Source organism: Giardia intestinalis, chromosome 1, assembly GCF_000002435.2.
Source record: "Giardia intestinalis strain WB C6 chromosome 1, whole genome shotgun sequence".
In the NCBI taxonomy this organism is placed as follows: domain Eukaryota; phylum Fornicata; order Diplomonadida; family Hexamitidae; genus Giardia; species Giardia duodenalis.
The window spans coordinates 742,195-764,479 of NC_051856.1; the positions used below are offsets into that span (position 1 = coordinate 742,195).

General features: G+C 49.2%; 13 protein-coding genes and 1 pseudogene across 14 annotated transcripts, besides 1 other annotated feature; 8 read left to right on the forward strand and 6 right to left on the reverse strand.

Annotated features, from left to right (window-relative positions):
* Window positions 1-3: 3 nt before the first annotated feature.
* Window positions 4-1,500, reverse strand: GL50803_0010577 (Nop domain-containing protein; the record flags this gene model as incomplete). The annotated part of the gene is made up of 1 exon (XM_001706416.1): window positions 4-1,500. One exon carries the CDS (start codon window positions 1,498-1,500, stop codon window positions 4-6), a length of 1,497 nt encoding a protein of 498 aa, XP_001706468.1.
* A 160-nt stretch (window positions 1,501-1,660) lies between these two features.
* Window positions 1,661-2,641, forward strand: GL50803_0015248 (Rab-GTPase-TBC domain-containing protein; the record flags this gene model as incomplete). Its single annotated transcript, XM_001706415.1, has 1 exon — window positions 1,661-2,641. One exon carries the CDS (start codon window positions 1,661-1,663, stop codon window positions 2,639-2,641), a length of 981 nt encoding a protein of 326 aa, XP_001706467.1.
* Window positions 2,642-2,763: 122 nt separating this feature from the next.
* GL50803_0015247 (Glucose regulated protein 94 / Heat shock protein 90) lies at window positions 2,764-5,397 on the forward strand (the record flags this gene model as incomplete). Its single annotated transcript, XM_001706414.1, has 1 exon — window positions 2,764-5,397. One exon carries the CDS (start codon window positions 2,764-2,766, stop codon window positions 5,395-5,397), a length of 2,634 nt encoding a protein of 877 aa, XP_001706466.1.
* A 54-nt stretch (window positions 5,398-5,451) lies between these two features.
* Window positions 5,452-6,561, forward strand: GL50803_0010573 (Ankyrin repeat protein 1; the record flags this gene model as incomplete). The annotated part of the gene is made up of 1 exon (XM_001706413.1): window positions 5,452-6,561. The coding sequence occupies one exon, from the start codon at window positions 5,452-5,454 to the stop codon at window positions 6,559-6,561; it is 1,110 nt and encodes a 369-aa protein (XP_001706465.1).
* Window positions 6,562-6,616: 55 nt separating this feature from the next.
* Window positions 6,617-7,594, reverse strand: GL50803_0010572 (uncharacterized protein; the record flags this gene model as incomplete). The annotated part of the gene is made up of 1 exon (XM_001706412.1): window positions 6,617-7,594. The coding sequence occupies one exon, from the start codon at window positions 7,592-7,594 to the stop codon at window positions 6,617-6,619; it is 978 nt and encodes a 325-aa protein (XP_001706464.1).
* A 77-nt stretch (window positions 7,595-7,671) lies between these two features.
* GL50803_0010571 (uncharacterized protein) lies at window positions 7,672-9,972 on the forward strand (the record flags this gene model as incomplete). Its single annotated transcript, XM_038045625.1, has 1 exon — window positions 7,672-9,972. One exon carries the CDS (start codon window positions 7,672-7,674, stop codon window positions 9,970-9,972), a length of 2,301 nt encoding a protein of 766 aa, XP_037901593.1.
* A 10-nt stretch (window positions 9,973-9,982) lies between these two features.
* On the reverse strand, window positions 9,983-11,047 carry GL50803_0010570 (Peptidyl-prolyl cis-trans isomerase; the record flags this gene model as incomplete). Its single annotated transcript, XM_001706410.1, has 1 exon — window positions 9,983-11,047. The coding sequence occupies one exon, from the start codon at window positions 11,045-11,047 to the stop codon at window positions 9,983-9,985; it is 1,065 nt and encodes a 354-aa protein (XP_001706462.1).
* Window positions 11,048-11,077: 30 nt separating this feature from the next.
* On the forward strand, window positions 11,078-12,595 carry GL50803_0010569 (KRI1-like family protein; the record flags this gene model as incomplete). The annotated part of the gene is made up of 1 exon (XM_001706408.1): window positions 11,078-12,595. One exon carries the CDS (start codon window positions 11,078-11,080, stop codon window positions 12,593-12,595), a length of 1,518 nt encoding a protein of 505 aa, XP_001706460.1.
* A 75-nt stretch (window positions 12,596-12,670) lies between these two features.
* GL50803_0010568 (U3-containing 90S pre-ribosomal complex subunit) lies at window positions 12,671-13,729 on the forward strand (the record flags this gene model as incomplete). Its single annotated transcript, XM_001706407.1, has 1 exon — window positions 12,671-13,729. One exon carries the CDS (start codon window positions 12,671-12,673, stop codon window positions 13,727-13,729), a length of 1,059 nt encoding a protein of 352 aa, XP_001706459.1.
* A 650-nt stretch (window positions 13,730-14,379) lies between these two features.
* GL50803_0017273 (uncharacterized protein) lies at window positions 14,380-15,471 on the reverse strand (the record flags this gene model as incomplete). The annotated part of the gene is made up of 1 exon (XM_001706405.1): window positions 14,380-15,471. One exon carries the CDS (start codon window positions 15,469-15,471, stop codon window positions 14,380-14,382), a length of 1,092 nt encoding a protein of 363 aa, XP_001706457.1.
* A 425-nt stretch (window positions 15,472-15,896) lies between these two features.
* On the reverse strand, window positions 15,897-16,454 carry GL50803_0050390 (annotated as a pseudogene). The gene has a single exon.
* Window positions 15,897-16,454: a sequence feature (pVSP).
* A 304-nt stretch (window positions 16,455-16,758) lies between these two features.
* GL50803_0087208 (putative tRNA pseudouridine synthase 10) lies at window positions 16,759-18,489 on the forward strand (the record flags this gene model as incomplete). The annotated part of the gene is made up of 1 exon (XM_001706402.1): window positions 16,759-18,489. One exon carries the CDS (start codon window positions 16,759-16,761, stop codon window positions 18,487-18,489), a length of 1,731 nt encoding a protein of 576 aa, XP_001706454.1.
* A 36-nt stretch (window positions 18,490-18,525) lies between these two features.
* On the reverse strand, window positions 18,526-19,335 carry GL50803_0061626 (uncharacterized protein; the record flags this gene model as incomplete). Its single annotated transcript, XM_038046289.1, has 1 exon — window positions 18,526-19,335. The coding sequence occupies one exon, from the start codon at window positions 19,333-19,335 to the stop codon at window positions 18,526-18,528; it is 810 nt and encodes a 269-aa protein (XP_037901594.1).
* Window positions 19,336-19,507: 172 nt separating this feature from the next.
* GL50803_0087205 (DNA repair and recombination protein Rhp26p) lies at window positions 19,508-22,285 on the forward strand (the record flags this gene model as incomplete). The annotated part of the gene is made up of 1 exon (XM_001706401.2): window positions 19,508-22,285. The coding sequence occupies one exon, from the start codon at window positions 19,508-19,510 to the stop codon at window positions 22,283-22,285; it is 2,778 nt and encodes a 925-aa protein (XP_001706453.2).

Sequence of the window (22,285 nt, forward strand, 5' to 3'; positions counted from 1 at the left end):
CATTTACTTTGCATCACGGACCTCCTTTCTGTCCTTTGACCTGCTCCTCTTATCCTCCTTCTTATCATCCTTCTTATCATCCTTTCTGTGCTCTTTTTTATCATCTTTCTTATGCTCCTTCCTGTGCTCCCTCTTGTGGCTGCTGGACTTTTCTTCGTTGACGAGGAGCTCCGCTGAATCTTGCACGGGCACATCGGCGGAAGACCCACTTGGATACAAATCCAGCATCAGATCTATGTTCTTACGCGGCGGATTGGCACCTGTCTTATAAAAAGTTATGCGGTCCTCAAGCATATTTTTCAGTGCCACTCCAAACCTCGTGTCGCGAGAAATGCCATAACAATCCATCTTTGCTGTACGCGCTATGCTGCAAGCAAGGTTACGGGCAACGCGCCCCTTGTGGCGGATGTCTACCTTGGAGACTTGTGGAGCAGAAAAAAGGACGCCGTACTTTGGTGTTTTCCTGTTACGCGCCTTCAGGGACCTGAACAGAGCCTTCTCTGCGCCAAGAATCTGTATGGTCGACGCAGGTGACTTAGCTAAAGAGCGTATGCCCCCTGCCCGGGCGATCAGACGTGACGCAGGTATGTCACCGAGGAGGACTGCAGTATTGGGAGCAATCTCTGCTATCTTAGAGCCAAGATAGTCCGTCAACGCCTGCTTCTCATTGAACATCGAGAGCGTCCGCTGCGCCAGAGATAGCACAGCCTTCAGATCATCGTCGTGGAGTTTCATCCCGGTTGAAATTGTCGCTGCTGCGCGTACTTTATCGGCAACATCCTTTCCAAAGACACCGTCAGATACAAGCTGGTCAAAAGAGCTCGCAGTCTCCCCAGAGATAAGCTTTTCCTTCGTCTGAATTGCTAGAATAGTGCGAACATACTCCTCGTGATGGTCGACCATAATCCTCTTAAGCTCTGGGAAATGATATGAGTACCACTCTTGGAGCCTCATGAAAAAGCTATTTGTGTTCTTCAGGATTGTCTCGTAGTGCCCAACTCCTTGAATGATCATGTTATCTGCACGGTTCTTATCATAGCTGACATTGTTGCGGGCCATAAGATGCGAAAGACCCAAGCAGGCTGCCTCATACTGCTCGGGGTTGACATCCCCGGCCATTAGCTTCAAAAAGTGGCGCTTGATGCCGCGGGAAATTTCCACCATGAGGCCGCTGTACTCCGCAGGCACACCTGCAGCGTCCAAAGACAGCTTGAGGCGCTCATCCACCACTCCGATGGTCGAAGACTCCCCCTTCATGATGCCCTGGACCACTCTAAGAACAGTCTCTGGAACAACACCTTCCTGGAGGGCAGCGCACACTGCTGCAGCATCTTCGTTTCCCGAGAAGCGATGAAACGAAGACAGCTTTACCAGGGTGGAGAAGGCACCTCCGTCGGCAATGGAGCGTTGCAGCTCTGCTGTAAACTTAGCTACATCGTCAAACTCCTTTATGCTGAAAATCGCGATCCCGGCAGCAGATTCAAAGAGCAAGTAACGCATTGTGACCCAGTAATTATTTATCGATTTTGAAATTTAATTTATTAACGACAAATACAATGAAAGTGTGAAAACACACGTTCGGGGCATTTGCGACTAGCCGTTGAAGATATGATTGCGCAGTTTATCTCTGAAGAATTATTTCTGAAGAAGGTGGCGGATTATGCTTGGTACGACACCCTGCGTGAAAGATCCATTGCTTGATTTTGGACACAATCCAAGCAAATTTATAACGCTAAGTAAACTTTCTGTCATGGAGTACTACCTTACAACCCTTGAAACCCCTCACTTGGCCCTTAGTGAGAGAAGGCTCCAGTTGCAGAAGCTTGTCCTATTATATGATGTCCCCCCTGATAGGCGCGGACGGGTGTGGATGATTCTACTGGGGATCGGGTATGTCAACTCAAAACGCTATGTAGACCTGGTCAGACGCGGACAATCTATAGATGCTGAAAAGATTCGCAAGGACGTGCACCGGACATTCTCGAATAACGTTTCTTTTCACAAGAAAGTGTCTCTGAGCTCCATATCTCGAGTACTTAATGCACTGGTGCACGATCTGGACATTCGCTACGTACAGGGAATGAATGTGTTGCTGGGTCCACTGCTCTACGTTGCAGATGAGGTCTTTGGGTTTTATATGTTCCGTCGCCTTTATAGCCTTGCTCGCTCATACTTCAGTCCAGATCTTTGCGGAGTGCATGCTGGTTGTGCCCTTCTCGAGGATATCATGGGCGTTATTGATCCAGAGCTGCAGCAGAAGCTATTTAAGCATAATCTCAGGGGGTTTCTATGGGGATTTGACGTTATCATGACATTTGGCGCCTGCTTGCAGCCCCTCGACGAGGTCCTAAAGCTTTGGGATTTCCTATTCTCCTTTGGCCTTGGGCTCATGCCGCTCCTTTCCTGTCTGCGAATCATCAAGGTCCGAGACATGCTGCTTTCGCATAACAACCCATACGAGATCATACGAACCCGTGCAATCACCTTTGACGCCAAAAATGATATCTCTATGGCCCTGCAGTATCTAGTATTGCTCCCAGATCAGCTGAAGAAAAGGCTGTGCAGTCACTTCGGAGACACCGATGTCTGCAAGGCAATCAATCCCTCTTCTTTGCGACCACTGAATCATGCATGTCTTTAATTTCTCCTTCGCCTTTTCCCTTTTCACCTCCCAGAACTAGCGATTATGAGTTATGATGCGATAAACTTTCAAAAAACCTTTCTAAAAAGACAGAGAGAAAAAGGTAGGGAATCCGTGCTTAGATGCTTCTCCTTCTGTGTGTGTCTGTGGCTCTCTGTGTTTCTGCATCGGACCACCAAAACAAAGCGAAATACGAGTTCAAGGCTGAGACCACGAACCTTCTGGACATTATTGTTCACTCTTTATACTCCGACAGGGAGATCTTTCTCCGCGAGCTCATCTCCAACGCTGTAGATGCCCTTGAAAAGCTGCGGTACATATCGTTGACAGATGCTAAGGTACTCGGTGAAGGAGACACACCGATGGAAATCAATATTAGTGTCGACACCCAGAAAAAACTCATTATAATAGAAGACACAGGAATAGGAATGAATAAGGAAGAGATGATAACAAACCTGGGCACAATCGCTGAGTCTGGAACCAGCCGTTTTAGGCAGACAAAGAAGGTTGGCCTTAACTCACAAGATGAAGACTCTGCCAAGCCAACAAGTGCAAGCGGACTTATCGGGATGTTCGGCGTAGGGTTCTTCTCTTCCTATCTTGTCGCAGAAAAGGTGGACTTCTATTCCAGACGTGCACACGACAAGGCTGACAATTACTCCACTCCCCACGTTGTCAAGTGGTCCTCCGATGCCTCCTCTTACTACACTGTCGAAGACGTCGACGAGGCCCTGGAGCCCGAGGCATGTCCCCATAGGGGCAGCCGGGTGGTCCTTCACTTGCGCGAGAACAGTGAAGAATTCCTTGATACGGCCCTGCTTAAACACGTGATCCTTAAGTATTCTGGCTTCGTCGGCTTTCCCGTTAACTTAGAGATGGTCAATAAGCGCCGTGAAGAGTATACGCCCAGCGCAGATGAAGAGGACGACGATGTCTTTGATGCCCCCCTAGTCGTTGAAGATGGTGCAACAGGAGAGAAAAAGGCCTCTACTGCATCAGGGCCTAAGGTTTATGATGACGTCGATGCCGACGGCAAGAAGGATCCGCAGTCCTTCCAGGATGCCGAGAAGGCCGTCAAGAAGCGGTATAGGTATGTGGAGTCCCGCGAGTGGCTAGATGTTACAAAGGAGGCCACAAGCATTTGGCTCCGCAATCCTCAGACGATCACGAAGGAAGAATACGTTGATTTCTATCTCGGAACCTTGTACAAACCTGATCCAGCACTGAGTTTTGATTCTAGCATCGCGAGCTTGGCAAAGGAGATGGCTCCGCCCCTCACCTGGATACACTTCCGCGGAGAGGGTGGGGAGGCAGACTTTAGGGCCCTCATCTTTGTTCCTGGATTCCCCTCTCTAAACTACTACGAAAAGTACCATGACGAACGAGCGACTCTGAATTTGTATATTAATCGGGTCTTTGTCACCAACGAAACAGGTTCCATTCTGCCCCAATGGATGCAATTCGTTAAGGGAATAGTCGACTCCGACTCCATACGCATAAACCTCTCCCGTGAGTTTATACAGGAGTCGAAACTTCTTAAGAAAATAGGCGAGAGAATAGCACGCGCAATGGTGAGGAAACTCACCGATCTTTACAAGCAGGCGAAGGACTCAGAAAAGGAATATGATAACTATGTCAGCGAGCTAATAAAGGATGGGATAACAGAGCCCACCAAGGAGCAGATAGAGAAGGCCCCTTCAAAGGACGCAACATTCTACAAGATTCATCACTGGTACAAGCGCTCCTTCTTCATGGGTGCCATCGAGGACAAGAAGAACAAGGAGGAGATCATGCACCTCCTTCTCTTTCCAACTACTCGCACGATGGTCAACAGCCCAGAGGTCCAGGAGAAGTTCCGTCTTCACCAGGTCTCCCATGAAGAGCTCCCACATTTTTATACTCTGCAGGAGTACGTAGATGCTATGCCCTCGTATCAGAAAGATATTTATATGATATCCTGCACGTTTATAGACGAGTGTCTTGCCTCCCCGTACACAGAAGCAGCAAATACTCGTGGGCTGGAGGTGATTTTCCTTACCGACGTGAATGAGGATCTGCTGCTGTCGACATACCTCAACGAGTTTCGGGCAAACAGCGGCAAAGTGTACAAAATCAAGAACATAGCGAAGCTAGAAACAAAGCTTCCAGATAAGCCCAAGGACGATGTCTCTAATGAAGAAGAGAAGGAGAAGGAGCGGCCAGACACAGATATCCCAGACCGCACTGAAGACAAGCTTCTAGCCCGATATCATCTCAAGCTCCTGCGTGCGTACATGCGACAAGCCACGCCGACAGTCCACGGAGTAGAGCGGTCCACCAAGCTTCCTGCTTCGACGCCTGCTCTCGCTGCATCTAACAAGCACTCGCATACACCGCTTCAGGAGAAGGCAATGCAGCACTCCAAGAATGCAGGAGAAGCCGACTACCACAGGAAGCAACGCACGTTAGAGGTTAACTTTGAACACAATCTCATTAAGAAGTTCATTGCAGAGCTGGTTAATCTCAATCCGCCCATGAAGCCGGCTAACTCTACGGACCCGAACGATGATTACGTGATTCCCAAACCTGTTGTGAGCACTCCAGAGATGGATGAGCGGGCCGTTTTGTTGGCGGACATTGCCACCTATTTTGCTGGCTACGAAATAGAGAACAAAAAGAGCTTTGCGAAGGCCCTTTTCATGGTCCTCGATACCCAGCTTGAGGGTACTTCTTCCCAAGAAAGCAGTAACTCCACTGCCTTTAAGGATGAACTTTAAGTGTTGATGCACCAGAGGCTGCTGGTGGCGTAAGTAAAAGATTAGAGTTACTTAATGATAATTGCAACGCTGAAGGACTGGTTTACGGCCATCAAGGGCCGTCGGTATGATGCTGTCAATCGGAGCATACAGCAGTTTTCTGGTTCTCGTACACCTAGTGGGGATACAGGCCTAATCCTCTCTGTACACTACTGCGATCCAAATATGGTCAAGATCTTGGCACCCACAGAGGCGGGTTTAGTCAACAATAACGGAGCGACTGCTCTCCTTGTTGCGGCTGAGCTAGGCTACCTGCTATGCTGCCTTCCTCTTCTTCAATACGAACGGTCCATTGTCGATTCGCACGGGTGTACCCCGCTTATATTGGCGGCCCGTGCAGGCAATATAGGTTGTATTCCCTTCCTAATTACCGATTCACTCCTAGTCCGAGATTGTGAGGGGCGGACTGCACTCGATTGGGCGGTTGCTGCAGGACAAGTGGATGCCGTTCGAGTGTTATCTCAGCCAGAACTGTACCCGATTGATGACATTCGCCGTGCTGTTGACCTAGCTGACTCCCTGGGACACCTAGCCATAAGCAAGATTCTCTGTAGGAGAATTGCAGGGTGCCAAGGGACAGATAGCATTTCTCCTCCGGCGTCTATTATTATATCTACAACCCCTAGTCTATCCATGCCTCAGCTGAGTGCGCCATATGTTCCAGAGAAGCATGTGGAGATTACCAACTCATTTGCCACAGAGAACGATTCAAGCATGTGTCTGGATGACCTATCAACCAGGAAGGATGTTGTCTCCACTGTGCCACATCTCTCATCAGCACACTTTACTGAAGCTGGTATATCTGGAATGGTTCAGCAGCTTGAGCACCTGACAAAGACCAACACAACGCTGCAGTCAAGCTATCGGAGTATGACTGCTTTATGTGACGAGGCACGGCTCAAACTAACAATGCAAAGGGATAGCATAGAATCATCTATCGCTCTGCTGACAAAGTTAAAGGCTACACTAACAACTGAACCTGAAGTCGCGGAAAAAGATGCCATGTACCGCGTCTTTCAACAAAAAATGATGGAGATACAAGCTCTCCAGCGCGAAATTATCAAGGCTACCTCGGAACTTCACAGCCTTACGACTATATCAAGTAACTCCATTCTAGAGGATTGAAATGTTTATTCTTGTCAATCAAAAAGACCAACAAAAGAGGCTAAACGGATTCTTATCATAAAGCATTCATTTTGCCACTAGCGTCAACAGAGTCGTCTGCTAACCCTAGTGTATCTTCTGATGCTATTGGGTCCAACGGTGCGTCAGTTGGCTCAGCTGTAATAGACCCATCAGAGCTGTGTCCCTTGGATTGTTGTTTGTAGTAGATACGCTTCACAGAAGCACATGGACAACACTTAAATACACTTACCAGTGTAATAGCAATAACAGAGACAGAAATAGACAACACCAGCACCCACACATCCCAGTAGATATCGTAATCCACGAACAATGAGACAGAACAAACGGTAGAACTCCCCAAAGTAGAGGTACCCGGAATCAATACAAAGTTATCTACAACACCTTGGTAATTTTGAGTTATTGCTTGCTGCAACTGTTCCACCTGTGTACCTTCTTTCATGGTAGCTGCCACAGATAAAGCGATGACAACTATAAACCGCTCAGCCGGCCTGGGGCCATAGGGCTTGCCATTAAACTTTGGCCAATGGGCCCGAAGCGTAGGTTCTGCCAAGCTATACCATGACTGGCCTCCCTTGTCTGTTGCAACGTAGTCATGCTTTACGAAGTCATAGTCTAGAATGTAGTGGGTGTTTCCCTCTGACAGGGCAAAGAAGACTGGGCCAGGCTTGTACAGAAACGCCGCTGCAGAGCCTCCAAATTGAGTGGATCCAAAGCCTCCCGCAGCGAAGAGGAGGGGTTTGGGTGCAGTGCTAGGGTTGGGATTATTTATCATAACGCCTATGTGGCTTGTACTGTCATACCCTCGCTTGATAATGTTAACTGAATGCGTATTAATAGTAAGCTTAAAGGTGGCAACGGGGGTGACCTTTTTGTCGATACTTGTGGTGCACCTCCCGGTGTAAACGGCGTTTGTGGCGAGTCTTTCTTTGCCTATGTGGGCGGGGAACGTCGCCGGGCTTGCAGCATCTAATCTGGCAAGATAGAATGCAAAGAATAAGAACAGCAAGCGCATTAGTAGGCTAGCACAACTAGTAAACCAACTTTAATTTTTAATTTAAATCATCAATCTTTCCAGCCAAGACTTCCAGAATGAAGCAAGGACTAATACGCGTCCTCTCAGTGAGATGCTCGTGCCTCTTTCCTCCACAGATATGCAGTGAGGTCTATGCTCGACAATCTGATTTACCCTCAGAGGCACCTTTTTGCGTTGCCACCTTTGCTGCCACTCTGGGGCCTGAATTTGGTGACACAGGCGCCGTAGCGGGTGTGCTGACAACCTACGTGCTCCCGGAAGCTGGCGCATCACTGTATGTTGCTGTACTTGGAACCTGCCACACGCTTGGGAAGAACTTCGACCCTCTTCTTCCACATTATTATACAGAGGGATGTGCTCAAAGTAATATAGAGTTTGCCCACGAACAACAAATGGAGAAAGAAGGAAATCGGTTTACGTGGCAGTGCTTCTGCTTTCGGGGCGACACTCTTCCACTGGAGAATCTTCACCCCGCCCTCACCTCTCTCATCTCATCAGATCCCTGTTCTCCAGAAGGCAAACGAATCATATTGTATGGTGTTGCGTGGACCATGGGCACACTGGAGACCATTCACAATATTTGCTTTAAGCCAGTGCCACGTTTAGTCTTTTATAATGATAGCCCAATTCTCCGTCTATCTGTCACTCTTATGAGCAAGCGAGTAGAAGCATTGCAATTGGTACCGCTCCCTGTATTAATCTCTCAGTATCAGAGCTGGATAACCCGTACACTGATCCCTCCGTCGCTCCGCCCCACACACTGTTCAGGTCCATCCACATCTGCTTCCTACATCTCGATTACTTCTGATGAGAGTTCTGAATCCACATCTGTTGAGAGTGATTTGGCTGATCTCATTATCTCCAGGTTTTCTCCAATACCGGCCCTTTGTCAGCAGAAGAGCCACTACGGCAATGAGATATTTGTTATGTTTGCCCCCACTATTCCACCTGCAGGTAAGACAGACTTTTTGAGGAACGTCTGCATGTTTCCGGGCCAAGGTCTCAGTTATGAGGACAGTGGCATGGGCGTGACTGTGGGAAGCTTTTATGTCTACGAGCGCTTTCCCCATTCTATCGGAGCGGTTAGATTAGGCTTTGAACACTATGAGAGCTCCCCTGATGGCATCATTACATATCTTGGCTTAGCAAAGACAACTCCGCCGTATACAGAATCAGAGCCCCCAATTGAATTCGGATTGGCTGTTACTTACGTCTACGCAGCCCCGGACAGTAGTCCAGCTGTGCAGGCAAGCTCATCCAATTACCGGCACATACGGTATTACAATGCTCGTGATCCGTTTACGTACATGAGCAGCGCTTTCCACATGCCGTTTCTTCTTCGTAACAAGGCTGGCGATGTAGAGCCAGAGCTTCTCCGTGCAAGCCAGTGCGAGCTCTTTCTCGAGCTCCACCGGCCTCTTTACGGCGCACACTCTGGTGGAACGTTCTTTCTCTTCAAACTGAATAAGGCCGCGGGAGCGGTATCTGTTGCTCTTCCATTTTTCACTGGCAAGCTTCAACCGCCAAGCAAAACCTATCCCCGTTATAAGTCTCAATTGACGTACTACCCCATCTGCACCAGTGGTACTGTGGCAGGATACTCAGCCCTCTCCTTTCTGAAGAGCGATGCTGCCGTCGGGTCGGTGGATATTAAATCATCCATCAATCTAGATTTAATTCAATTCTTGCTGGAGTGTGTGGAATCGGTAACATACAAGCAGCGCGATCGACTTGTATTCCCGATCATTTTGTACCGCATGCTTCCCCGATCATTTGGTGCTTACTGCCTCGACCTCGGAGCAACGTGTATTCCACGTGCAGGTGGAGCACCTGACACCCAGGTATATCCTGATTGTGCCATTTTCTACACTTCCTTATCGAACTCTCCATCAAACCAGGATGGTTGTTACTGCTATAAACGAGCGGAGGCTGCAAAGTACTATCAAGAGCAGCTGCATATTCCTGGACCACGGGCCTATGTTGCACAAATAGGGACCAGGGAGATACGCTGGGACACTAGATACAGTAGGCCTTTACCCAACAGCGCTGACCCAGCGGCCCGTGTTCTGGAGGAGCACTTTTGTATTAAGACAAGCCTTTGCCCCTACATTCCTACGTCTCCCAATTACTATGTCCTTGTTCTTGCAGATCTATTGTCAAATCTTCAAACTGTTGAGCCCGACGAGCAACAGCAAGGAAACCTAAGGCTCTTTCTGGAAACATATATTAGTACGATAATAGTGGCAACTGAATTCACAAAAGCCAAGATCTCGGCAGACGCTCGGCAATATTTACTAACCCTTCACGATTTCACACTCCAAAAGGATAGTAGCATGGTTGTCTATTGCAAGAAATAGCATTTACTCCCTAATTAATACTGTGCAGCTGGAGCTCGAAATAAAGGGTGGAGTTGGGAGGGATCTCAGGGGGTGATCCCTTCTTCCCGTACCCGAGGTGTGGAGGAATGATAAGTATCCTCTTTCCGCCAACCTTCATGCCAGACGCTCCGATTTCCCACCCGGAAATGACCGACCCCTCACCCAGTCGGAACTTGAACTTGCGATTGTCAGTCGTTTGGTCAATTATTTTACCTGTCTCATTTCCGAGGCGAAGGACGTAGGTGACGCTGGCCTTCTTGCCTTGAGTTAGAGCCGGACCAGAACCTTCTTTCACATCGCATATCTTGACACCCCTAACCTCACGGAATGTACGCTCGACTGACCCCTTCTGCTTTGGCACAGGCTTGTCTTCCTTGGTCACTTCATTGGATTTGGCTGCATCACCGAAGGTCACAGCAAGCTCTGCCTTACGCTTGGGCTCCCTGCACGCATTCTCCACCAATTTCTGCTTAATTTGAGCACGAACAGCAGCCTTATCATCATCGCCATCGTCACACTTGTGAGCATTGCATTCTCGGTGATCGTCCAGCGTGCTTAGCATGTCGTTTTCGGCCATATACTCACGGATTTCTCTGTCCTTAGAGAGGTCCATTTCTATCGTCCCAGTGATGTCGACAGAACCTTCACCATACAGCAGGTTTAGCTTTGCCCTTTCTGTGTGAGCACTTAGAGAGAGCCCAGGCAGGATTGTTTCTGTAACACCTGGAAGAAGGCGGGCAATGACGGTTTTGAACTCCGAGTGCTTGGCTCCATGACACAGTTCAATGATATGCTTCTTCGAGCTACTATTATCAGCAGAAAGCGATATGCTCGTGATTGTTGTCAGGGCGTTAAATTCCAAGGGTAAAAACGCGGAGCTGTTGTCCTTCGACAGCTTAAACGAAAATGGCACAGAGAAGTGCAAGCCACGGCTGATCACCCTGCCGAGCGCCCTGTCGGCACCATCTTCATCCTCCCCCATGAACATATCCATATGCATATCGTCATCAAGCTCCTTATCAGCCGGAGGGGCGTTGCGATTGTGACCAGGCATTATTTCTATTAATTAAAAACAATTAATTCAATGCAGCGAAGTTCAGAACTTGGAACGCATTTATCTCGAGACGAACACTCGAGTGAGTGCAGTGTGTATAGCGAATCGACAGATGAAGGGGTCAACCCAGTCCACGATGTGCAGATTCTCAAGACCCTAGCCATGATAAAGGCCAGAGACCCTCGCATATTCGACAAGGATGTGCGTTTTTTCTCTGACGACGCTCTGCCTCAGGCACCAGCTAGTGTGAAGGCAGCAACTGATAAGCTGCAACATTCACGTAAGGAGGAGTTCAACGCTATAGCACGCAACATGGTCGGCCAGCGAATGGCCGAACGTGGAGATGAGACAGGCGATCCATCGACACATCTTACTAACAAGGAGCGCAGAATGCTCTCCAAAATACCACTTCATGCCGATGCAGAGTCTATAAAGGTCTGTCAGGACTGGGTTGCGTCCCAAACGGGAGAGGTACACGCAGAAGACAAGACAGACAAGTTCCTTATGAATTACCTGCAGTCCCAAGCGTGGTTGCAAGATGAGGTTTCCGAACGATCAAGCACAGATTTGAAGGACGTCTCTGACTCTGAAAAGCAACTAGAAGCACAAGATCTTTACGAAGACGCGTACAATCACCGCAAAGAAGAGGATACCCGACAGATCATCAACTATGCGCGGAATGTTTTCCGGTCCATACGAGAAACTAGGTCGAAGAGGGCAGAGGCAAGACAGCGGAAAAAAGAACGAGTAGCCAACGATGCGCTTATGCGGAAGAGTGAGATTGAAAAGAAGAAGGCCGAGAAGAGGGCAGAAATAATGGACGAACTGAAGAAGCTAGCAGAGGAGTCTGGGATTCCATTGGAGAAGTTACAAAGCCATCCCTTATTTGATGAGAAAGACTTCGATGGCAATGACCTGGGAGAGGTGATGGACCAGCTATTTGATGATAATTTTTATGATAGCGCCAATGGAAACGAAGATCCGGGCGAAAAGCCTGTTTTTAGCAGCATGAGTGAAGATGTGAGTGAGCAGGACTATGAGGATAATTCGGAGCATAGCGATACAAGCGGTTCGGGACACAGTCACAAGAAGGAAAAGCACGAGGCAGAGCTTGAGCCACACATCAAGGCAAAGTTGGATAGGCACATGAACGAACTTAATATGATGGACGAGGTGGATTATGTTCCAGGATTCGGGCCTGTCCGATTCCGATACACGTCTGTCACACCTAACAACTTTGGTCTTACAGATGAAGATCTTCTAATGGTTCCTGAAAAGGAGCTCGACAAAATTATGGCAACTAGACACATGGTGCCCTACGTCAAGCACGATCCAGAGATGAATTATAGCAACTTTTGGGACTTGCGCAGACAGGGTATTATTCGGGGCAATCCAAAGAGCGTCCGTGAAGAGAAGCTCAAAGAGCACAGCAGACCTCTCCGAGGATATACTAAGAAAGAGCCGACTGGGGCTGCCCGCCAGGACATGCTCCGCAAAGCCCAGATCACAGGGTCTCAAGCCCGACTGGATGCATATTTTCGTAAGTAGTAAATATAGCGCCACACTCTGGTGGCTCTCTAGTTGTACTTTCTAGCACCATGCTAAGATTGCAATTAAAAATCAATGTCCCACTCGTCGACAGGGGATACAGATACAGACTCTTCTGGACTGGATCACGATCAGGGTGTAGCTGGAGACCAAGAAAAAGATGAGTATCCACTTGTAAAGCCAACATTTGTCAATCCGCTAACAGAAAAGCGTCGCTTAAAGCGGCAAGAGTTCAGTCAGCAAGCCGTGGAGACCGCAATCAACAACGGATGGCGTCCAAAAGACAATTACTACATAGATCCAACATTTTCTGCTGCCGAACACTTGAATAACCTCTTCAAGACAAACATTTATACAAAGGCTAACTGTACCATGATACGTTATAAGAAGGCTATTACTTTGCCAATAAGGCTCAGAGAGCTCCGTGCACGGGTGGATGGTTACGAGAAAATGGACATAATCGGTCGGCGTCTCACCAATTTCCGCGATGCAATAGAGTACTGGGCAAAGATCACTCTTCCGCGACTTACTACTGAGGAGCAGGAACGAATATTAGAGCTGCGGCACACGAATATAAAGAAGTTGGAAGAAGACGTTGACGGGGCACACATTGCTGAGCCTGCACGTAAGTGGCTCGAGGCTTCCAAACACAAGGTCCTGGATGCTGATAGTGACAACGAAAACACTGCTAAAGATGCAGAATCAAAAGAGGGCCAGAAAGGCGAGACTAGCACAACGTTTGGTACTCCAGGCTTAGTGACGCCTGTTGTTCTTGTTTTAACGAGTAGCGCATACAGAATCTGCGATATGGGATCTGTCATGAAGGACTTCGGTGGTATCTCCCTCTTTTTTGCAAGACATCAGCCACTGCCTGCAATGGTGAACCAGATCAGACGGGGGTCATTGCTCTATGATAGCTGTCGAGTAGCAATTGGCTCTCCAGGCCGAATTCTCAAGCTTATAGAAAGTAATTGCTTTAATCTTCACCTCCTTACTACTGTCATTTTGGACGTTGGCTACATAGATAAAAAGAATCGGACACCCTTTGAATATGACGACATACGAGCCGATCTGCTGACACTATATGAAAACCACATAGTTCACTGCAAAAACGTTCACTTTCTGCTGCTATAAGCGGTTACCTCGGCTAGTGCATCCATGTTATGAGTCTTGTGTAAACTCTAAGGACCGTCATGAAAAGCTTCTAACAGAGCCTTTAATTAAGGCGAATAGCTGATAGAGCGTTTGACATAGCTTTGAAGTATTAGTAGCAATCTCTGCTAGGCTAAAGAAAGAGCACAATTAAAGAGACAGAAATAGATAGTCAGTGTTATCGTAGGCAGTGTATTGGACGCTGCCCCTCCCGGCTGTGGCGGCTGTCTACCGGGGGATAAAGGCGCTGGAGGCAGTCAGATCTGTGGCCCTCCGCTCCCCCAACCTGGAGCCCATATTCACCGAGTACGCCCTCCTCAGCGAGAGGAAGGATGACGGGTCCCCGGTGTCCCTGTAGAGGGGCTAGTGTGAACATGTTTTTCAAGGTAGTCGTCGATGCCCAGCGTCTCCCCGCTGGCGGTCAGCACACGCGTGTTCTCCCCGCAGACGGCCAGGTTGATGTGCGGGTTGTGGAGCTCCGAGATCTGGCTCGAGCACGCCTGGGCAGGGTCGCCGGAGGAGGAGAGGGCGCCGTCCCAGAACTCGTTCCCCGGGAGCGCGTTCCCGTCCCACGCGTACGAGACCACCAGGAGCTTGCCTCTGTGCTCCGCCGGCAGGCTGTCGTGGGGGTTTCACCTGGAAAAGCGCACGCGGATGTGCTCGTAGGCCGCCCGGGGGAGGGCCTGGGCGGTGAACCACGCAAAGTCCAGGTCGCTTATGCCCGTGAGACGCCCTGCCAGCCTTGCGAGGCAGCGGGCGAAGGTCTCGAGGAAGACGGGCTCCTGGGCTGGAGACAGCGCCCAGACGCCCAGCCCGATCCCGACAACGTGAACGTAGGCCCTCGTGCCGGCGCGGGTGGCGCGGGAGTGTGCCTCCAGCAAAAGGGTCTCGAAGGAGATCGCCAGCCTTGCAGAGTACGCCTGCCTATTCAGATACAGGTCCCCGATCGGAAGGTACTTGCCGGGATCTGCGCTGCTCCTAACCCGGTCGTACAGCGGAAGGCACGGGAGACCGTAGAGCTCGGCCCACATCTGCCTCCACGAAGCGGCCGCCGTGGGCTCCCCGGAGGGCTCTCCATACCCGCGCGCCCTAACGTTCTGGTCCTTGGAGACGACGACCTCCTCCCACTCCATGACGCCCTCCTTCTCCAGGCGAGGGCCGATGAGCCCGATCACAACCCCGTGGCTCTGGACGGCCTCGCGAGACGGCGCCGGAACGCCCCTGTTCTCCCGGGACCTGTTGTTGATAAACACGCTGTACGAGCTGACCGACAGGAGCGCAGAGAGCTTGATCTCGTCGTAGGTCAAGCGCTCTGGCAGCGAGCCCCCGCCCCAGCCGCGCCCCCGCGTGCCGTCCAGTAGCGTGAAGAAGTCCTCGCAGCCGTAGAAGGAGACCGCTCTTTTTGTGAGGAGGCGGTGGACAAGCGCGGTGACGGTCATGCCGCGATACAGCTCCCTCTCGGAAGGCGTTCCGTGGCGGGCCTTGTGGCGGAGGAAGCTGGCGTAGAGGCGCACCGCAGACTCGTGAAGCAGGGGGTACGCGGACTCGGCGAAGGCCGACAGCTGCTGCGGAGAGGCCACGCCGCGCTGGAGAAGGTACTGGCAGCGGATAGTCTGGACCGGAAAGGGCACGGAAAACCGGGCGCTCCTGGACATGAGCGCCGCCAGCAGGGGGCATTGATCCGCCTGTGGCTGCTCTCCCAGCGGCTCTGCAGTGCTGATCATTTTATCTTGGCGCTCACGGTCCCGAGGCGCCGAGCTGTGGGGCGCCACGACGGCAGAGGGGGTGCACAGCTCTGACCGCCTCTAGGGCACAGGGTTGCGGATAATAAAAGTTGTCTGTGGGGATTTACAGACAGATACGCAAGGAACAGCAGACCCGGCTGCTGCGCCACGTGTGGTACCCAGCCTAGTACCCCGGGGGACGGTGCCCGGGTGCGCCCATCGCCGCCTGGCCACGGACTGCTCCAGCCACTACAGAGCCAGGCAAGCCAGGCATCTGGCCCTGCTGAGAGCGCGCTCGGCTGTCTTTGCAGGCCTCAGTGGGAGGGGCACGGGTGCCCGCTGCTCGTCGGCATTCCGGTCCCATTCTCGGGGAGCTGCCACAAGGATCGTCTTGACGCGTTTACTACCTAAGTACACAGCTGAGTCTACGCCTTGCCCCGGCAGAGGAACCACCAGCAAAGGAATCCGACGAGGCCCCCCACGACAATAACAGCGGCCACAGCGATGCCTGCGATGGCGCCTGTAGAAAGGCCGCTACTCTTGTTTGTGTTGGGAATCACGCACGCGTCGCCCTGGAGCGTGTAGCCATTGTCCTCATCGCACTTGCAGGCCTTCGTCGAGCCGACAACCGGGGCCTCTATTTCTCCTCCGTTTGCGTCGCAGGCGGCCTTGCAGCTCTTCTTGTTGACCGCGATGAACTTCGCGGGATCCGTACACGTGAGGCAGATCTTGTTCCCGCTGTTCGAGTCGCACGTGGCGCACCCAGCGGTTCCTAGATCGCCGCACGCGTTGTCAGATCTGCTCTTCTCTGCTGGCCGTATCGCCTCTGCCAGCTGCAGAACGAGGCTTGTGAAGATAAGCTTAGCAAACATTGCGTCGGCAGTGCATGGAAGCCCGTGCAGTGAGAAGGCTTCCTGGTGTTCCCCTGTAACTGGAAGCAATATGACTGGCGCAGACACGCTTCGTTGTCCGCTTCCGGTCATAGAGAGGAGCAGGCGGATGCTCGACCTGTATCTCAGGATGCTGGTCTCTTGTGCACGGAAACCAAAGAGGATTTTCAGTACGTGGCAAGGGACCCTACTTTATCAGTGAAACATGGTTTCGGTGGCAGTTCGTCTTCTGCGGAAAGGCATAAGGACACACTTAGATAGTGAATGCATCCATTGCCATGCAAGCCCGGCTCCTGGCAGACATAGCCATTCTGGGTTTCTACTATAGTATTTTACTCAAGACCGGTGCAGTAAGGGGCCATTGTCCTTCATTAAATCTTTTCAAAATTGATTCCCCATGACAGAGACCCAAGAAGCATCATTTGATGCTGATTTAACCCGCATTCTAATCGCCAGCTATCGGGAAAATGTAGACCCTGCCACTCAGGAAATCACATCGGACCTGATTGCATATATGATCAAGCGAGGGTTTTGCCCTTGGTGTATCTTGCGCGTAAGCCTGTGGGACGATATTTCACTATGCGGATTTTCCTGCGAAGCACTTAGGAGAGGTCTTAGCGAGGTCTTTGATGTACACTTTCCTGAAGGCATCGATCTGTCAGACTGTCCATCATGCCTAGGCATACTTCCATACTGCTCTCAGGAAAGCTTCAAAAATGATCTTGTTCACCGAATTCAAAACTCGGGCTTTGAGTCTCCTAATTACATTCTTAACATACGGACTCCGTCCTGTCTGATTGTCAGAGACGCCCTGCTTGTTCATGAGCTTTACGGATGCGCAAGCTGTGAATCCCAAGTCCTGCCTATTAATGCCGGCGAAGATACACTCACGGAGCTTCTTCCCATACCTATAAAGCGTATACTGAAGTACATGTTAGGCCCGTATTGTACGCCAAGACTTGGGATGCCAGTGGCTACTAATGCCCATCTTCGTTGCGTTATTCACGTGGAGACAAGTCTCCCGCCTCCAGAGATACCTGCCTCTGCGTACGAGCAGATGAGCGCTTCTAGGCGTAAAGAACATAACGCACTTCGCAGACGTGGAAAGGATGCCGATGAAATGCTACAGGGACTCCTATCTGACATCATTGGCAAGGGGCTTCATAACCACGAACTTATTGAAAAACTGGCTAGCACAAAGATTCCCTTACGTTATCAAAATATAAAGATAACTGTCACCACAGTTCTGGAGTGCGATTCGATATATATTGCCGGACGGTACCTAAAGCATCAGCGCTATATTTCTCAGACAGGTTACGAAGGTAAGGCTATTCAAGAAAGTTCTTTGGTAACACCGGTACGAAAGGAAGATAATGAGGGCGACGACTGGGAGCCGCACGGATTCCACCCCAAGATATCTGTGTCTTCCTTGCTCATTCCATTTTTCATTGCTCACGGAAGCTCCGATGATGCTATATTCCATGCCGCAGGACGCGAAGACATAGATGTACGAATGAAGGGCGATGGGAGACCCTTTATAGTTGAGCTAATCAACAGCAAGAACGGACTCAGTAGGGACTGGATCAGTCTTGCCAGGCGTATCAACACAGACCCAAATGTTTCCAAATTCATACACATACATGGAGACACTCTTGTGGCTTTCGAGAAGAACGGGAGGGAACTTCTTGATAAGCTGGCATCGGGAAGCAATGAAAAGAGAAAGAGCTACCGTGCTGTTTGCTGGACTGAAAAGCCATTACCGAGTAATGCAGAGGAGACATGTCGCACTATACAGAATCTTTCAATAGAACAAGCAACTCCAATTAGAGTTTTACACCGCCGGACAGCAATGAAACGAACCAAACTTGTATATAGTTTAAAGCTCATAAGAAAGCTCTCAGATCATTACTTTGTTATTGACATATTTGCACAGGCGGGGACATACATCAAAGAGTTTTGCAATAGCGACTTTGGGCGTACTCGCCCATCCCTTTCTGAGCTGCTCTTTGGAGAATGTATACACGGTGAAAAACAGCCTGAAGTAGAAATTCTACAGCTGGATGTTCTGACTGTAGACATGGAGTGGCCTCCGGCTAAGGACTCAGGGGCGCGTTCGGTCAAACACTAGCAGATCGACAATATACAGAAGTGGCCCACATAGTTGTTAACTCTTCGATGTTTTTAGCGGCACCTCTGCGCCACTTGCATCCTCAACATTTTCATCTGCAATGCATTCAAGAGAGTACCCGTCTAAGTCATCGGGCTTAACTCCGCTTTGCTCCTCTGAGATTGGAGCAAGATGGGAATGCATGACGTTCCTGGTTCTCAATGTCGACCCCTTCATGCCGTATGCAACCGATGCGCGTCGTACGTTCCTCTTAACTCTTTTCATTTGCTCTGTATCTCGGAAGTATCCAGGTGAGCACGCCAGGCTATTACGCCTATACTTGCGGAGACTTGTAGGGTCATACAGTGTTTCCGAGTACATAGATATGAGGGGCAGCTTTGTCAACCCATCAAAGGAGCATGTTGGCGGTCCGTATTTAGAACGGAGAGACTTCTTCTCCTGAGAAACAAGATCATCGTATACTTTGTAGTATTCTATGCTCCCATATTCTAAAGATTTATATGCAGGGTTTGTGCGCATTTCATCATTAGCACGACGTCTGGCCGCCAGATCGTATTCATTCAGAATCGCGGAGGATTGATACCTCTTTGATAAATCAATCATGCTGGTGCCTTCTACATCATATGCATCAAATTCGCGGCGGTAGAACTGTGGATTCTGCATGTCGTCTGGTTGTCTATTTAGCACATCAGGATCTGTCAGCGGTTCTTGTGGAAAGATTGGTGCAACCTCTGCATCCAATGCGTTTATGTTTCCAGTAAACGCATCGCATCTTGTGTGCAAATAGTTGTGAAATTGATATCCGCTTATGTTATTGAGATCAATAGGGGTTTCTTCAGCGTTCATGTAAGGGAGATTTTTAAAATCACTACCCACTTCCCTGAGCGACTGCAGGGAGAGAGGTAGTACCGGCGCAGGGAGAATCAAAAATTTAAATAATCCAGTCTTTCAGCTTATTGGGGGCGTGAACACTCTTTCGCAGCTAGTTCTATAACTAGACAGTATGCATGCAGCTGGGATGGATGTGGAAGATCAGCTTTTTCAGCAAGAACTTCAGTCTTACTATGATGAGATTTCTTCGCTAAAGGATAAACTAACCGCAGAAACCAATCAAGTTAAGCAGAAATCCCTTGAACTGAAGCTCCTAGACGTCAGGAAACGCCTCAATTTCTTTCTTAAGCGGACGAACGGCACTAAAAGAACTTTCGAGGACGCCCTTGGCGAACTAGAACAGCGTGCCGACACTGCCTATGAGCCAGAAATAAAGCATGTATGCATAGAACCAGACCAAAAGGCTGAAGCCACGACAGATTTTACGCCGAGTAGCGATGAATTTTCGCAATTCGATGCAGATACATTTCAAAGCGGCAACTCACAAGAGTATTTTTTCGACTCTCAAAATGATCTGGAAGTGGAGCGGTATTTGGAAAGGATCAGACGACAGACGTGGATTAATGGCGAACTGGCAATTACTGACCTTACTAATCTGACTGAAGTTGCTCCTGGGCACAAACTATATGGACCCCTCTATGCATCCCTGCGGAAATACCAGCAAACAGGTGTACGATGGATTCTTCGTCTTTTTTCTCTCAATAGCGGAGGCCTCTTGGCTGATGAGCCTGGTGTCGGTAAAACTGTACAGACAATCGTTGCTCTTTCGTCGCTGTTTTTGAGTGGAAGGCTTAGATACGTTCTGCTGGTGGTTCCGTCTACACTTCAGACTCAATGGCTCGAAATGGTACGCAGCTGGTGGCCACTCACTCGTTGCATATTGCTCAATCGAGCGTCGGCGGTGGCATATGGGATAAACGAATCAGACAGCGATATCTATACATCGTTCTTGTCCTCCCTGGCCACAGACCTCAGGAAATGCAGTTCTACAACCTGTACATATGCCGGAAAAACCATGACCATCGGCGAGTGTGGAACAATCTTTATATCTTCTTATGATTTTGCTATGAGGAACGCATCTGCTCTAAACACGTTCTTTAAAGTCCTCACACCCAAATCTCTATCCAGCCAAGAGCCGTGTATTCAGTATGCTATTTTCGATGAAGTTCACTATTTGAAAAATACAGAAACAATTCGCATCAAGGCATTGCGGGCCCTTAGGATATCATGTAAGCTTGGTATCTCAGCAACGCCCGTTCAAAATAGTTTAGTAGAGATCTATTCACTGATAACCTTCATTCAACCAAACATTCTTGGAGATTATGATTCCTTTCTGCAAGAGTATGACATTCCCATTCGCAAGGGATCAATGGAAAATTCTAATTATGAGGACATATCTTTGGCGGCCTCCTTGGCACAGAGACTTGCAAATAGACTCAAACCTTACATACTACGACGCCTAAAATCAGACGTAGAGCGGTCACTCCCTCCAAAAGTTGAGCATCTTGTTTTTATTAGACTGTCTGACACGCAAGAGCAATTGTATCTGCAACTTCTATCATCTGACGAGGCAATTATCAAGTTGAGGCAGCTCTCTGCTACATCACGTTCATTTGGTGAAGGGATTACCAAACTGACCATGGCAAAGCTTGTCCAACTGCAGCACATATGTGATCATCCTGGTCTGTTGAGCACCGCCCCATTTGATGACTCTGAGCTATATGAAAGTAGTTGCAAGCTGACATATTTGATGGAACAGCTTACAACACTGTGGAGTCAGTCACAAGATAAGATTCTTGTCTTTTGCCAGGGTAGAATGATGCTTAACATTGTTGAAAAGGCACTTTTGGAAACCGCTTCCTTCAAAAATGCTTACCTGAGGATGGACGGGAATATCCCAGTAGATGCACGCCCAGCACTTATATCGAAGTTTTCTACGGATCCGCAGATTCGGCTTTTCCTCCTTACAACACGCGTAGGCGGTCTAGGGCTCAACCTTACTGCTGCAAATCATGTCTTTCTCTTAAACCCCAACTGGAACCCAACGATTGATGATCAGTCAGTCGAGCGTTGCTGGCGCATCACTCAAACCAAAAAGGTGATCGTCTACAAGGTGTTTACCGGAGGCACGATAGAAGAGAAAATATTCAACAGACAGATATACAAGCGCCTTCTAGTGTCTAGAGTACTCGACAACGCCTCCGTCACTTCATTAAAGCTATTCAAGAGCGACCTATTTCAGTTGTTCACCTACAACCAACCAGACGTGCCAATCAATGTAATAACGAAGGAGATCAATGTGTCAGTAAGTGGGGCAAAGGCAGGGGAACCGATACAAGATGAGAGAAGGGAACACAGAGAAAAGGCTATTCGAAACAAGGTTGCAGAACTTTTCAGTGATGACTTAAAGAAATTCATGAAGCAAGAGGGGTGCCACAAGTCCAGAGTGACCAAAGAATTCTTAACTTTTCTAAGAATACAGCAGCCCCAGAACTACCTCAAGTTAATCGATACCATCTGTGAGGACTTCTGCAATGAGAAGGCCTATGTGTACACATCAAAAGTAGAAGACGGCCCTTCTACGGGTCTGTTTGCCATTATGGGTTATTGTGACGAGGATGAAGAGCACTCTGTGGCACGACCAAAAGAAGTCAGCAAAGAAGCCTTACAAACGAGTATCAAAGAAGTTGTGGAGATAGCATGTTCTGCATCAAGCAATACAGTGACGTTGTATGCCATCAAGGAGTCTTTGCAACGTCTAAAAAGTAGCACACAGAAAGACTTAGTAGACCATTTGTTTTCTAAGGCATCTAGCGAGGAACTACAGACACACACGCTGTTGGAGCTCAAGGACACTGTTGCGCGCAAGATCAACCTTGCTGGTGTTGTGCAGGGGAAGAAATAA